Raw genomic sequence first — 16958 nt, 5'->3', positions numbered from 1 at the left:
ATCATTGGGAATGATTTTTTCTGTAGTCTTTAACCCATTGTTTAAAGAATCTTTGAAAATGTAGTTACATAATCCTCTTGTTAGTATTAGATCAGAATTTTTCCTATTCTCATTTCCCAAATCACTTTCTGTTGTGACTTAGAAACTGTATCTTTGTGGTGATCACTTCCTGTATTACTTAAATGTATCTTTTGGCCATAATGTTCTGCTTTTACAACTGTACATAACATGAGTCTTTTTGCAGTTTTAGGTTAAAATTACATGTAGTAATATTATTTACCTTAAAAGTGAGGCCCTTTTATAATTACTTTAGATAAAATGTACATTTCTAGAATCTGTAATAATTTTGATGATATAGATCCATTTAACCAGTTGGCTCAAGGTGATCACATGACAGAGAGATTAGCCTATAAAATGGAATAAAGACATTTTTTAATAATTTTATAATTTTTATAAATTGAGCAGATTCTAGAAATATGAAGCTATCATTACTTTAAATAATGGGCATATTATGTCTTTTATTTCATCTATATGAAAGGGTATTTTTTTCCCTTGATAGAAAGGGTTTAAGATATTTTGTACCACTTAAGGAAATTAATGTTTTCTTTCTCCAGGTGATCATTGATGATCAATTACCTGTTGATCATAAGGGAGAATTGCTCTGTTCTTATTCTAACAACAAAAGTGAATTATGGGTTTCTCTCATAGAAAAAGCATATATGAAGGTCATGGGAGGATATGATTTCCCAGGATCCAATTCGGTAAGTATCTGGAGGATCCAGACACAGACTTATGCTATCTAATATGACTATTTTAAATGTGAGAGATTATAGATGATATTTTTATTTAAAGGAAAATGAAACAGAATCTGAACCTCTGAAAAATGTTAATCAATCACCTTATTAAGGAAAACTATTTTCTTTCACAAGGATACTGCATTGTAAAGGATTCAGGGAAGCCTAAAATGCAAGTCTGCTGTCATGTTGAGATACAGGACCAATTAGATACAGCATACCTTTCCAAAGAAGTCTCTTCAGATCAAAGGGATGTGTCATATTGTCATCCTTATGTGTATTCTCTGGATTATAAATTCAGGTTCAAGGAGTTTGTTTTTTAGTTTTTCCTAGTCTTAACACTGTTTAACCTACAAAATCAAGGTGTGTGCCAGTGTCCTTTAGTTGGATGAGGTAGACTGAGCTTATGCCAAAAATTAGATTAGTATAACTTTGAATTAGGACACTAACCAGACTGTGGCCTTAGAAAAGGTATGTAACCATTCCTAGCATCTTTGCTTGTCTGTAATATGAGGATAATACCCACCTTTCAGAGTTGGGAAAATTAAATGAAGTAAAGTATGCAAGTTATCCATCCTTCATAGCTGATTAGTTTCCCACCTAGTACCAGGCTTTCCTCACACTCCTGGTTCTTATAATGCTAGGCAAAGAATGTATAGGTCATACTTCAATGTAATAGGATATTAAAATTTCTTCTTGGCCTACATGCTCAATTGTTCTGTTCTTCAAATATATTTATAGTTTAGTTTCTAATTCAGTGCCTTTTAATTTACCCAGTGCAGCGTAGAGAGAGAAAGAATGAGAATATATGTAAGACTTTAGAAAAGTGGCTGTTCTAAGAAATCACTAAATAGTGAGTGACTGTCAGTGTCATTATTAAAGCAGCTTTTATCTGTAACATGTTTTTAGCTTTTAGTTTTCATTGTATTTACCAGTAGGACAGTTGTTGTGTTCAGGAAAAACAACAGATTATAAGGAATAAACTTGTGCTTAAATCGGGGTAGAAACTTGAGTTAAATAAGAAACGTATTACTGGTCGAAAACAATCGATGATATTTAATAGCTACCATGGGGATTTATTAAAGAGCTTGGAAACAATATTGACAGTCCTGAAAATGTGTTTATGTTGGCAGAATATTGATCTTCATGCACTGACTGGGTGGATACCAGAAAGGATTGCTATGCATTCAGATAGCCAGACTTTCAGTAAGGATAATTCTTTCAGAATGCTTTATCAAAGGTAAACATTTCCTCTCTCTCTTTGATAGTAAAAGAGGCAGTTTTTACAAATTCATGCTTTAGAAGAGATAATACAGAGGCTGCATTTTTAGTTATTTAGGGAAATTCTGGTTTTATGTGTTTTCATTTTTGTTTTTGTTTGTTTGTTTAAATAATCTACACTTAACTTGGGGCTCAAACTCCATGACCCCCCAGATCAAGAGTCACATGCTCCACCAACTGAGTAAGCTAGGTACCCCCAGGAAATTGTGTTTTGAAAATGGACTTCACTTTATGTACTTGCTATGGCCGCCCTCAGTCATCCTCAGTGATAGTGACAATTAATCCAGATTATAAATAATCCAAAACATTTGAATCTGGAATATGTCATATGGGCAAATTGTTTCATACTTCTTAAGTACTTACTTTGAGGGAACGTGGAAAAAGAGAAGTATGAGAATATAAAGAAGAAGACGGCTGTATGAGAATATAAAGAAGAAGAGAGCTTTTAAGCCTTCAATGAATAATCCATAGGTAGAGATGGGAAGGTTGTGCAGTAATACGTATTCAGTAGTGAAACTAGAAAATTTCAAAGATTTGTCAAAGTGTATTTGACATCTTCAACTTCATTTGTAAATCATTTGAAAACTTAGCATTTGCTTTCCTTCATTGGTAAGTTTCTACCTTACAATTATCTAAAACTGGAGAAGGGTGGGGCAATGCAATAATTTATCTGATATGTTGTGAAAACAAGCGTAGTTCTTTTTCTCTAAGGAGTGTTGGGAATATCCCATTTTAGAAAAGATGTCAAATTTGTGGAAATTTTCATGTAAACTATTAGACTGAAGGAAAGATAGTGTGATCTGATGGTATAAATCTGATGTTTTTCTTTAGTTATTTGTCTATTGGGGTCATTCCAGGTTTCACAAAGGGGATGTCCTCATCACTGCATCAACTGGAATGATGACTGAAGCTGAAGGAGAGAAGTGGGGTCTGGTTCCCACACATGCATATGCTGTTTTGGATATTAGAGAGTTCAAGGTTTTGCTTTACATATTTTTCTTCTTTCTCATACCTGATTGTAAGATATTGCAAGGATCCCAAATAGTGTAATAGGCCTTTTTTTTTTTAATTTAAATTTTAGGTAGTTAACATACAGTGCAATATTGGTTTCTAGAGTAGAATTCAGTGATTCATCACTTACATACAATACCCAGTGCTCATCAGTAGTATAATAGCTTTTGAATACTGACACATCAAGGTTCAGATGAAGTTTTAAAAATCATTCTACCTATTACATTAAATAATTTGACCTTGACCATTAGAAATTATGAAATAAAAAGATGGGAAATGTAATGGCAGTGATAGCAGATATTGATGACAAAACAGAAATGCCTTTTGCCTCTTTAAAGTCATTAAATTTGTCTCAAAATTTGTTGAGGTAAACACATAGCCCTCTAGGATCTGAGCTATTTGCTGATGTTGGGGGTAGTCACAGCATTAGGCTCTAAAGCATGGTAGACATTCAGTAAATATTTACGAAAGGACAAAAAAATAAGGGAATATCTATGAATAAGAAATATGCCAATGGATTTGCAAATGTTTCTCTTCCTAGCAGCCCTAACATGCTCTCAGGCATTTCAGATTCTTTTTCTGCTCAAATGTTGGAATAGTTGACTTTATTACTTCTTGGGTTATTGATTACCTCTTTTTAAATGAAAAAGAGATCTGTTCTATGGATTAGAAAGTACAGAGATTGTTAAGGGAGGATTCTTTATCCCTGATGATAGAGAGTACCTAAGCTGTGTAGTCACTGGAAAGTTTAACTAGCCATGTGTTCACTTTCCCCTGCTTAAACTTGCAGAAGGAAGTAGTGGTCGATCAGCAATGACATTGTTCTGCTGTGTATTAATTAGATTGATTTTCTTATATAGCATGTGGAATTATATGAAGTATGAAAGCAGTAGGGACCTGCTGCAACATCAATTTATCTAGTCTCAAGGCTTTCTAAATCAGCCACTACCGTATCCCTAACCATTGTGTATAAAATAGTGTTTTCCTTTAAAAACATAAAAATTGATTACCTAAAGTAAAAAAAAAATATGTGAAATTGAATAAGCTGAGAGATTTGTGCTTGGTATAGAAATGTGTTTTAGAATTTTCCACAAACGTGAGTCAAAATATTGGCCATAACATTTGCTGTTATTTAATACTATGTGTATGTTATTTTATTGTTAAAACATCCTTGTAGGTGATCAGGATGCCTGGGTGGCTCAGTCAATTAAGCACCTGCCTTTGGCTCAGGTCTTGGGATTGAGTCCCACATCAGGCTTCTTGCTCAGCCAGGAACCTGCTTTTCCCTTTCCCTCTGCCCCTCCCCTTGCTTGTGCTTGTGCTCTCTCTCTCTTTGACAAATAAAGTCTTCAAAAAAAAGTTAATTAAAAAAAATCCTGGTAGGTGATCAACAGTGAGGTAATAACAAGACAATTAAATTTCGATAATGAAATTCAATATAGAAGTAAGCTTGAATTTGAAGAAATTTTCTGTGAAGATTGTGTCATTTACTTTGAATAATAAGGCTGTTTGTTGTGATTGCTTAAAGGAAACCAAACAAATAACTTATGAGTGAAATAGGCACCTGTGGTTTGATGTGAAAACAAAACATTTAAAAGCTTGCTGAATGTCAGTAAAGAATTTCAGGTAGCAGCTGTTTTAGTTTAGTTCATCATTTTTATCTTAGTTTTGCTGTCTGTATTTTGAGATAGTTCCTTAGTCCTGACTTGAATTTTAAAATATTTCCAAAAATATTTATCTCATTAGGCATTTATCTCTAGAACCTCTGTTGTGCACCTAGACCCAACCAATCTTAGACAAAAGCTATTGCCAATCTTCTACGTTTTGTGAATTTCTTCGCTTAATAAGATTTTATTAATACAAATGTTTCCTTTTTGTTTGTCTCTAACTAGCTTGACTATTTTAAGATCTTCACACTTTTAGTCTCAGCAGTCCTTTGGGTCATTTTGTTGTGTCCTTGAGGTTACGTTCCATAGTCTGTTGTGAAGCTGCATCTTAGTTTCAAGCTGCCATCTCTAAGTCCAACATGTCTTACCAAGGGATTTTTTAATCTGTCCAACTCTTTTCATTTGCTCCCCCTTGGAAATAATTTTGAAAATGGAATGTTTTATCATAAAGGAGATCCTTTTTTAGTCTTAAAATTTTTTCCCCCTACTCAGGGCCTCTGAATTGCAGGCTCTTCAAACAAAATCTATAGCTCCTTCTTAGCATCCTAAAAATGTCAGTGATGACTGGGACGTGCCCCAAAAGAGCTTAGCAATTATCTCTCCTTTATATTTCTTCTTTAAAAAGTGTTAGGGTTCTGAATATACTTTTTTTTTAAGGTTTTATTTATTGGGGCACCTGAGTGGCTCAGTCATTAAGCGTCTTCCTTCGGCTCAAGTCATGATCCTAGGGTCCTGGGATTGAGCCCCACATCGGGCTCCTTGATCAGCAGGAAGCCTGCTTCTCCCTCTCCCACTCACCCTGTTTGTGTTCCTCTCTTACTGTCTCACTCTCTGTCAAATAAATCTTTTAAAAAGAAAAGGTTTTATTTATTTCAGAGAGAGAAAAAGAGAGCATGAGCAGGGGGAGGGACAGAGGGAGAAACAGTCTCCCTGCTGAGCAAGGAACCCAATGCCAGACTCATCCCAGGACCCTGGGATCAGGAGGCAGATATCCTACTTATGTAGAACTAGGTTTTATGGCGGGAGGGAGGGGAGTTAAATATCTTTGTGGCAGGGGCAATAGTGGACAACTGGTAAGAAGAAATTGAGAAAAGGAATTTGAAGATTCCCGAGAGAAATGAATGTCCAGATATCACATCTTTCCCAGGCCATGATTTGCTACATTTAAAATAGCTGAGGACTGTATCTTTCAAAAATGTCCCCCAAATAGTTTGACATCATTAGAAAATGAATAAAATTTCCTAATTTGACTGCTTGAAATAAGACAAACACTCTTTTGGATTTACAGGCTCTTTTGGTTTTCTGAGTTCAAATAATGAGTTCTGTAGATGCACCCAGTACTTGCTGAGCACTTACCATAACCTTAATAGTCTGTTTTATAAACTCAGGACTTCTGAAAAATGACCGTAGTGTTACCATTTCAAGTTTACAGTCTCATTGGGGAGACAAAACTCATGCATTTGTACAAGTAGGAAACACGATAGAATATTAATTGTTTTAAACTAAAGTAATATAGAATATTAATGTTACAAAGTTTAGAGAAGCAGTAGTAATTAAAAGAAGACCATTACTAATTACTAAATATTTTGCGTATTTTGGATATGTTAATTCATTTAATCTTCACAACAGTGTTCTAGGAGATATTATAATCTTCATTTTATGTGTGAGTAGACAAATGATCAGAGAGTAAATGACCCACCAAAGGTCCATAAAGCTAATTAATAGAGCTGGCATTTGGTCCCATTTCTTTCTGACTCCAAAGTCCATGTTGTTGTTTTTTTTTTCTCTTCTTCACTGCTGCAGTCTTCATTGAGAGAAACAGTGGAGAAAAAAGCTAAGGAGTATCTGAAAGGATCTTAAGGGAGGAGGGTGGTTACAAGGGATGAGAGAGGGCTTTCCAGGAAAGGGGGACAGCATGGGTAATAAGGATTATTTGTGGGGATGATGAGAGAAAAGACTAGATTAGAGCCAAGGGTATGAGTACTGGAAAGTAAAGTGGGGCCAGAGTAGAGTAGACTTTGAAAGGGTGGGCGATTTATGGTGCTCTAAGGCAGCACTGTCAAAAAGAACTTCCTACTATGATGGAAGTGTTCAGTATCTGTGCAGTGCATAAGCTGATAGCTATACATGGTCCTTGAACACTTGAAATGTGACTAGTGTGACTAAGGAACTGATTTTTATTTTTTTATTTAAAAAAAATTTTAGGGCGCCTGGGTGGCTCAGTGGGTTAAGCCACTGCCTTCGGCTCAGGTCATGATCTTAGGGTGCTGGGATCGAGTCCTGCATCGGGCTCTCTGCTCAGCGGGGAGCCTGCTTCCCTCTGTCTCTCTCTACCTGCCTCTCCATCTACTTGTGATTTTTCTCTGTCAAATAAATAAATAAATAAAATCTTTAAAAAAAATAAAAAATTTAAAAAAATAATAATAAAAAAAATTTTAATTACCACCTGTGGGTAGTGACTACCATATGACAGCATAGCTCTTGGGAATAGGTAGGCATCAGATAAGTTATGTAGTGAAAATATTGATTAAAGAATATTGTAAATTGATGTGGAAGGAAAAGTATTGATCAGTATTCAAAATGCAACCTCTCTTGGAAAATGCATGATATAATTAATAAAAATTTGGTAAAACTGTTTTGCAACTTTATCTTTTTTTTTTTTTTTCTTAATAGGGGCTGCGATTTATCCAGCTGAAAAATCCTTGGAGTCATTTACGTTGGAAAGGAAGATACAGTGAAAATGATATAAAAAACTGGACCCCAGAGTTACAAAAATATTTAAACTTTGATCCTCGAACAGCTCAGAAAATAGACAATGGTAAACACATCTTTTCAATTTTGATATCATTCAATCTTCAACATGCTTTAATAATATGAAATGTATTAACTGATTGAAGTCATTTATCATTAAGATATTGTATGGATTAACAGGCATCTAATTTTCAGGAATATTTTGGATTTCATGGGATGATCTCTGCCAGTATTATGATGTGATTTATTTGAGCTGGAATCCAGGTCTTTTTAAAGAATCAACATGTATTCATAGGTAACTTTTTTTGCATATTTCAGAATATGCTTTATAGTGGTCTCCACTTTTATCACGTAAAATATAAGGATTAACTTATGAAGATAAGCATTCTTTTTGTCATTCCTGCAAATGACTGCCATGTGATAGTTATTTTCTTTATATGCTGTTTTGGTTATCCCAAAAATTATTTAAGCAATAAAACAAAAATCCTGATAACCTAGTTGTATTAGAAACACAAAACTTTTTTTTTTTTTTTTTTAGGAAACACAAAACTTTTTAAAATAGTTTGTTTTAGCTCAATGAAAAATTTAATTACTGTTTTCTTTCTTGACTTTCTTTTTTAGTACTTGGGATGCCAAGCAAGGACCTGTGAAAGATGCCTATAGTCTGGCCAACAACCCCCAGTACAAACTGGAGGTGCAGTGTCCACAAGGGGGTGCTGCAGTTTGGGTTTTGCTTAGTAGACACATAACAGACAAGGTACCTTCTTATGTGTCCCATACAGAAACTTTAAAAAATATAATTAGACCATTGTGAATAAGATATGTAATTTGGTCACCAGCCTGTTTCATTTATATAGGTGGCTTGAAGATAGTGTTGTATTACATAAATGTGTATTTGCCTCTAAGGAAATTTATATACTTAAAATCTTGAAGAAGAATGTGAGTTTATGCTTGTCAGGGTTTTGAGCTTGATTATGTAGGTCTTAAGAATACTATCATTAAAATACTCTGAAGGGGGTTTAAAGATGTTAAATCATTAGGCCTGATTCTGTAAACCATAACTATAATCTTAATAGCCTCAGAGTCTTATCTAATGTATTACTTTATACAATGTGGTCATCCATTGAAATGAGTTTAATTCAGAAAAGCAGTTTTTACAGTACTAAGTAGCTGAAATGCTCTTAAAATTAGAATTTTTTTTCCCTACTAAGAGCATTTTGAGCCCATTTTCCTAACTATATTGGATACTTTGTATTTTCAGGATGATTTTGCAAATAATCGAGAATTTATCACAATGGTTGTATACAAGACTGATGGGAAAAAAGTTTATTACCCAGGTATGTTTAGTAGACAGACATTCAAACAAACATTAAAATTTTATTTGCCTGATTAAAATGACAAACTTTATGTAGATAATACACAGAAATAATGCTGATAGGCTAATAAAAACCATTCAAACAGACGTGGTGGTATTTATGCTACTTTGGTGTTTTGTTCTGATTTTTTTTTAATTTAGAGACCTCAAGAATTTGAGATTCCTGTATTCTTGCATATTGCTGTCAGTTTTATTTCTAAAACTTAAATCCTATCTGATCAAAAATCCTATGATTTTCTATGGGCCCCTGGATAAAATCTAAGCTCTCTGGCATGGTTTGTAAGACTTTTGATATCCTGACCTTAACCTTTCTGTTGCCTTTTATCTCAGGCCACAGCTTTTCATACTGTCTTCAGTGAGGTACTGATTACTCCTGAACATTCCATGCCCTTGCTTCCCCTCTTTTCATACAGTTTCTTCTCCCAAGTCTCTCTCTCCTCCCTCTCCTCTACCCACTTACTCCTCTTACCCTAGTCTATGTAATAAACATAGTTAAGATCCAGCTTATATGTTATTTTCTGTGATAACCTTTCTGCCAGGCAACATGACTCTTTCCCTCTGTAGGGCTCCTGAGGCATTTAATATACTATATTGAAATCACTTTCCTTTCACATTAAAAAAAAAAAAAGTTTACCATATATTAAGCATAGGAACTGTTAGTTTATGTGCTTGTTGGAGAGACAGAAATAAGAAAAATACCAGGTAGTGATGTGTCTCTAAAGAAATAAGTAGGGTTATGTGTTTGTGACTGATAGGTTGCTTTGGTTGGGTGGCCATGGAAGGCCTTTTTGAGAAGGGGTAAGAGGAAGTCTGAATGACAAAAGGGGATCAGTCATGCAAAGAAATAAAGGGAAAAGCATTATAGGCAGAGGGAATAACAAGTGGGAGGACTCTAAAATGAGGGGAAAAGAGTGTTTTTTAGAAACGAAAATAAAGCCAGTAGGCCTAGGGTGGTATGGTATCAAGAGGTCAGAAAGGTATGCAGGCTCAGATGACAGATGTTCTGTAAGCCACACCAGGGTTTGGATTTTGTTCTAAGTGTAATAGGAAATCTTTGGAGAGCCTTGATCCGGAAAATGACATGATACAAAATTTTTTTAAAGACTATTCTTTGTAGAATTATATTGGCAGGGGCAAAAAATGGAAAAGTACAAAATTAGTGATTTTTTTTTTTAAGATTTTATGTATTTATTTGTCAGAGAGAGAGGAGCGAGAGTGAGCACAGGCAGACAGAGTGGCAGGTAGAGGCAGAGGGAAAAGCAGGCTCCCCGCCAAGCAAGGAGCCCAATGTGGGACTCGATCCCAGGATGCTGGGATCATGACCTGAGCTGAAGGAAGGTGCTTAACTAACTGAGCCACCCAGGCATCCCCAAAATTAGTGATTTTGAGAAAGAACTTAGCATAATAGGGGAGTATAGATGAGGAGGAGTGGACAGATTTGGGTTTCAGTAGGATTTTCAGGATCTTAGTTAATTTTGAATTAATTCAATTTTAATTAATTAATGAATTTTAATCTGCATTCATTTTTAGGCTTACTTCATAAAAAGCTGTTATAACATTTACTGAGATAGGCAAAAACTGAGCATGGGGCAGAGGAAGCAGTTTTGTTGTGGAGTAAATGCAAAAGTTAATTTTTTTTGTTGTTACTTATTTAAAATACCTATTAGATATCCAGGTATAGAAACCAAAGAAACAATTGGATTTTTGGGTAGAGTTCTGAGATAAAGTTAGGGTTATAGATGCAGATTAAAGAATCAGGGGCATACAGATGCCTTTTGAAGATAGGACTATATACACTGCCATTGGAGAGAGTTGTAGGTACAGAGATGAACACCCAGGACTTGACCCTTGGATTCAGACAGCTTAAGGTTGAGCAGAAGAGAGTTACTGCAGAAAAATTAGAACAGAGTACCTGAGGAAATAAAGTAAGATTTACATGGCCCAAGTGAGGACAGTGTTTCATGAGGGGAAAGAGTGGACAAATGCATCTATTGTTATTTTAGAGGTAAGATAGGTTAGAGAAGAAATAATTGGACTTAGCATCCTGGTAGTCATTGTTGACCTTAACAAGAACAGAGTTGGTAGAGAGGTGAGCTTAGAAGCGCAAATAGAGTGGATTGAGGAGGGACTGGGAGGTAAGGAAGCAATTATTGACCGTTCTTTCAAGAAGGCTGGGCAAAAGAAAGTGGTTTCGTTAAGTCTTATTTTTATTTAGTGAGAGAAAAACATGGTATTCATCCCCCTGACACGGGGTGAGGGGGGAGGCGGAGGACAGGCCCTGACTCCTATCAGTCAGTCATTATCAAGAGATTTTGATATTCCAGAATGGGCATGGCACATAGGATTTCAAGGATTAAAGGTAAATTAGCCAAATTTCCCATTTTTCATTTTGTTGGCCACTATACAGCCAAAAAAACACAAATATTGTGAGTAGCTATTCCTAGCATTAAGATATTTATATGGCTTTTGAACTTCAAAAATATTTTTGTTGCACTTTTTATTTGGATTTTTTTTAAACAATGCTCCCTCTTAACATTTAATGATACTGCCTTTTCAGAAAAAAATAATTTCTGGTTTACAATTTTATTTTCATTACAACACTCAGGTGAATTAAAAAACACTCTTCTGTCATTTCCATTTGACAAGAGCATAAACTGAGGCACAGAAAGGTTAAAAATCTTGTCCAAGATTTTTGTTTTTCTCCTCACACTAGATCACACCACTCTATGCATTAGATATTTATTACCTGTTTGAGATACTAAAATGTTTATTTTTTTCAATAGATTATATAAGTATTCAGTATTCCTAAGTAAGCTAAACGGTATAGCATTGATTTTAAATGACATGTAATAATTGACATGCATGAAATAATTTTATTGTATTGGCTTGATTGCAATAAAACATCAGAGACTATATCATGCAGCATTGTTTGAAATAGCAAAATACTGGAAATAATCTGTGAGATTGTCAGAATAACTAATAAGGTTATAAATAAGTCATATTCATATAATGGTATCTCTTACAGAGAGTTTTAAAAGGAATAAACCGTATCTATATAGAACGTGAATCTAAAAAACATTGAGTAAAAGATGAAAGCTTTAAAATAAGACAATATGGTGTCCTTTTTTTAGATATATACCCACAGAAATAACATTTACTCATTCATTTTTAGGGATGTGTGTGTGTTTAATACTGAAAAGATGCCCAGGGGAGCCTGGGTGGCTCAGTGGGTTAAAGCCTCTGCCTTCAGCTCAGGTCATGATCCCAGAGTCCTGGGATCAAGCCCCACATCGGGCTCTCTGCTCAGCAGGGAGCCTGCTTCCCTTCCTCTCTCTGCCTGCCTCTCTGCCTACTTGTTATGTGTCAAATAAAATCTTAAAAAAAAAGAAAGAAAGAAAAGATGCCCATTAACCCATCAGAGTGGAACAGAATGAGACTAAGGGTGGTGTTTAAAAGGGACTTTGTTTTATAAGGAAGCTAGTATGACTCCCAAAAATGTTAATTTAGTTCTGAATGGTGAGGAATATAGATATATTTTTACATACTACTTTGTATCTTAAAAAATATTGCCTCAAAATGAAAAAGCACCAATCTTGATTTTTAAAATCCTCTACTGGAGAAAATTCAGCACAGGGCTAGTAGGTATTATCTTCTGTCTCATTGAGTGTATTCCAAAAGATAGTCTTTACTTACTAGCAGTTATTTAAAATTTTTAATTATAAAGTTTGAAGTTGAAATTCCTTTGTACTATTATGTTTTAAAGATGGAATCAAGGGGGAGGAATGTCCATCCATTTAATTTTTTTTCCTATCATGACCTGTAAAACTTTAATTTAAAAAGTATAGAAACTAAAGTATCCTTTTCTGTAAACCTACTTATTTGTAGGTGACCCGCCTCCATACATTGATGGCATTCGAATTAACAGCCCTCATTATTTGACTAAGATAAAGCTGACCACACCTGGGACCCATACCTTTACATTAGTGGTTTCTCAGTATGAAAAGCAGAATACAATCCATTATACTGTCCGGGTGAGTAAACCAACATACAATGACAGAACACAATAATTTCAAGTACATAATGTGCTCTGCTTCTCAGTGGGATTAGCTATAGAAAAAAATGTATTTCTGAAAATTGTCTATTAATTTTTGTGTATGTATGCTTATATTAATTCAGCATTAAATTACGATGCTTCCCAGAGAAATTAATGCTTTTGAAAAGTAATATTTTTATTTTGAATGACATATTGAATGAACATTTTAATTTTCAGAATAATAGTTTGGTCCTGAGGTAATGTGATACACTGAAATAATAAATTCTATCTCAGAACAAGCAGTTAAGAACTCCTTTATCCTATGTAATACTTTAATTGACTTAAAAAACACAACTTTGAACTCTGTGAAAGGAAATCAGTTGCCTATGAACATACTGCTCTCTTATAGCTGGGCCGGTTAGTTGGATGGTTGGGGTGGAAGAAGGTTATTGTAATTTTGTTCTGCATAGGTTTTTTCCCATACATCAGTAAGGGAGCTCAACTTGAATAGATTTTTAGTGATGAAAGGGACATTGGGTGGCTGCTTCTACCCACCTTTTTTGTTCAGATGCAGAAACCAAGGCCTAGGGACATTGTCCTGAGTCACACATAGGAGCAGAGAAAGCCAGAAAAAGATCCCTAGCTGCTCAATTCCTAGTTTATTAAGCCTGTGTACAGAATAATTACTTTTATGCCAACTGATTTTTCAGTCTTCTAGTATATTCTTTATCACTATGGAGTTTTTATAAGCAAAATGCACTATGGAGTTTTTTATAAACTTTATCAATACAATAAATTTTGTTTAAAATCTAGGTATATTCAGCCTGCAGCTTTACTTTTTCAAAGATTCCTTCACCGTATACCTTATCAAAACAGGTAAGAATTCTTTCTCTGGGTCATAATATCAGAGAACGGTTAGAATTCCCTGGTCTTTTTCTCCTTTTCTCATTTTATTCACATTTAAGAATTTTCTTACAAAATAAAACATTCTGGACTTGACAGTAATACAGCGGAAATGTAAGTGGCCTCCAGTCTGGGTTGGAATACAAGGTCTTCAGTGAACAACATTTAGTGATTCTGTGAAAAGAAATAAGGCTCAAAGTAAAAAGATTATGCAGACTTTGGTCATTAGGGAAGGATTCATCATGTAGATGAACCTTCATTTTATATTTATTTTTTTAAAAGATTTATTTCAGAGAGAGTGCACAAGCATGAGTTGGGGGAGGGACAAGGGGAGTAGTAGTCTCTCTGCTGAGCAGGGAGCCTACCACAGAGCTCCATCCCAGAACCCTAGCATCTTGACCCAAACTGAAAGCAGATGTTTAACAACAGAGCCATCCAGACGTCCATAAATGAACCTTGAAAGTAGAATTTGAGACTGGTTTTGCAGGGTGTGCTAGATGTCATCTGTAGAGGAAGATTTGAGGGAGAATTCTTGGCTCCTTTATCAAATATTAATTGACCATATATGCTTGGGTTTATTTCCAGGCTCTTTATTCTTTTGGGCCTATATGTGATTTTTATACTGTCAGTACTATATTTTGATGACTATAGCTTTATATAGTACAGCTTGAAATCGGGAACTGTGTTATTCCTGCTTTGTTCTTTCTCAGGATTTCTTCGGCTATTCAGAGTCTTGTGTGGTTCTGTGTAAATGTTAAGAGTGTTTTTTGTGTGGGGCGCCTGGGTGGCTCAGTGGGTTAAACCCTCTGCCTTCGGCTCAGGTCATGATCCCAGGGTCCTGGGATCAAGCCCCGCATCGGGCTCTCTGCTCAGCGGTGAGCCTGCTTCTCCCTCCCTCTCTCTGTCGGTCTCTCTGCCTACTTGTGATCTCTGTCAAATAAATAAAATTTTAAAAAAAATTTTTTTAAGTGTTTTTTGTGTTTAAAAAAAAAGTCATTGGAGTCCTCTAATAGGGATTGGATTGAATTTATAGGTAACTTTTGGTGTATTGACATTTTAACAATATTAACTCTTTCAGTCTATGAACATAGGATATCTTTCCATTTATTGTGTTATTTTCAATTTCTTTGATTAATGTTTAATAGTAGTTTTCAGATGATAGCTCTTTTATCTCCTTAAATTTATTCCTAAGTATCTTATTATTTTTGTTATTTTGAGATTGATTTATTTTTCAGAAACTTCATTGTTAACATAGAAATGCTACTGATTTCTGTATCTTAATTTTGTATCTTTCAGCTTTACTGAATTTGTTGATAAGATCTAACAGTCTTTTGTTTGAGTCTTTAGGTTTTTCTATATATAAATTTGTGTCATCTGCAAATAGAGACAATTTTATTTTTCCTTTCCAGTTTGCTACATTTTCTTTTTCTTGTCTGATTACACTAGCTAGGACTTCCAGAATATGTTGAATAGGAGTGGTAAGAGTGGACATTTTTGTCTTATTCCTGATCTTAGAGGAGAGGCATTCTCTTTTCATCATTGTGTATGTTAACTATAAGCTTGTCGTATGTGGACTTTATTATGTTGAGATATGTTCCTTCTATTCCACATTTCTTAGGAAAGCGTTTCTTCCATGAATGGATATTGAATTTTGTCAGGTGCTTTTTCTGTGTCTGTGGACAGATTCTTCTAACGGAAGAATAAGATTCTTCCATTCTATCTATTGTGACTTACCACATTGGACTGATTAGCATGTGTTGAACCATCCTTGCATCCCTGGGAATTGTATGTTTTCAAATAGATCATTAAGCTTCCTTAAGGATTATTGTGCATTCTTTGTGTTACAGTTCATAGATCTCCATTTCTTAGGGTTATTGGAGCATTGCTCATTTTTTGGATGATGTCCCATTTACCTGATTTTTTGTGATCCTTCGTTTTTAGGTTTGTAAATCTGCACATTTGAGTGATTAGGCTGACTTTCCAGCTTTGCTGTGGCAGGACTTTTTCCACCAGTTAGCTTACTAACAGTTAAACCAGTTAGGTTTCTGGGTGTCTGCTGGTATTGTCCTTGGGCAGACTGGGCCTGCCATGATGGCCTGTTTTGGGGCAAGGCTGCTGTTAGGACTCTGAGGATGGGAATGGTGGTTGTGCCATGAACTGAGAACAGCTGGGTAGGACTGCTGGCTTGGTCCTATCCAAATGAGGCTGTGGAACAGGCTCCACAGTTGCTTAGATTCTCTGGTCGGACTTACTACAAAGTCGGGACATGATACTATAATCAGTAGTAGATGGGGCTATGAATTAGTTTACCTGCTTTGGTAGGGCAACAGGACAGGACCCAGGGGTTGTGCATCTCTTTGTATGGGGACCTGTACTGAATTCCCTAGTCAGGTGAGGCCACCACTTCTGCTCTGCAGACAGGGCAAACCCACAAGCTGTGCTTTTTGTTCAAGCGCCACTATGAAAGGGCTGTTGGGTTATGCAGTTCTCCGTGTGCACTGGTTCAGTTCACTGGTCAGAGAACCTGAAGGCTATATTCAGTGATGAGCAGGCCTACAAATCAGATTTCCTGCCTGGGCTCAGCAGGAGAAGCATCTCTTTGTTATCTTGACATAAGCCCACCTACACCCCAAGCTGTAACCAGACAGGGCCCACTGGCTTTGCCCCGTGAACTCTTGGTTCTGCCTACTCTTAGCCACTGGAATGCACAGCATCCAGTAGTTGTCACCAGCCCTTCTGGTCAGATGGAGCTGGAAGGCAGCATCGACAGCAGTTGGGGCTGTGACTCAGCTCCTTGCCTGATGTGGGCAATCCAGGCTGTAAGGCCAGCAACACCATTTGGCTATACAAATCAGGCAGATCTGCACCCTGCCAAGCTCCCGGGTGGAAGCATACCCCTAACTTGGTTCTGCAATTACTACTTGGGTGCCGCAGGTATGAATTCAGCCTGCTGAGGTGAGGTCCCCATGCTGGTTGTTGCAAGCTCCACCCTTTTCTTTGTCGCAGTTTCTCCTGTAATCCTTACGGTGTGAGATCAGGTAGGGGCTTTTGTAAAGCAAATCACAATTCTTAGGGGAAGCTTGTTCACTGAAGAATCAGAAGCTCTGGGGAGACATCACCACCTGGTGCTGGCCTGGAGATGG

The 16958-nt window shown here is 36.0% G+C and overlaps 1 protein-coding gene across 2 annotated transcripts in view; it reads left to right on the top strand.

Moving 5' to 3' along the window:
* The window catches only part of CAPN7 (calpain 7), a 42150-nt gene that overhangs the window by 21362 nt on the left and 3830 nt on the right, over positions 1–16958 (top strand). The window contains exons 10-18 of one of the 2 annotated variants that reach the window (XM_032332743.1): positions 615–761; positions 1928–2034; positions 2933–3053; positions 7427–7571; positions 7700–7799; positions 8126–8261; positions 8766–8841; positions 12765–12910; positions 13726–13788. In XM_032332743.1, the coding sequence (XP_032188634.1) occupies positions 615–761; positions 1928–2034; positions 2933–3053; positions 7427–7571; positions 7700–7799; positions 8126–8261; positions 8766–8841; positions 12765–12910; positions 13726–13788 (1041 nt within the window). The remainder of the gene's footprint in view (positions 1–614; positions 762–1927; positions 2035–2932; positions 3054–7426; positions 7572–7699; positions 7800–8125; positions 8262–8765; positions 8842–12764; positions 12911–13725; positions 13789–16958) is intronic. The other variant, XM_032332753.1, reaches the window with a different exon arrangement.

Source organism: Mustela erminea, chromosome 1 (assembly GCF_009829155.1).
Source record: "Mustela erminea isolate mMusErm1 chromosome 1, mMusErm1.Pri, whole genome shotgun sequence".
Taxonomy (NCBI): domain Eukaryota; kingdom Metazoa; phylum Chordata; class Mammalia; order Carnivora; family Mustelidae; genus Mustela; species Mustela erminea.
Note: the sequence above shows the minus strand (reverse complement) of the source record. Positions and strands in the feature narration are given on the sequence as shown.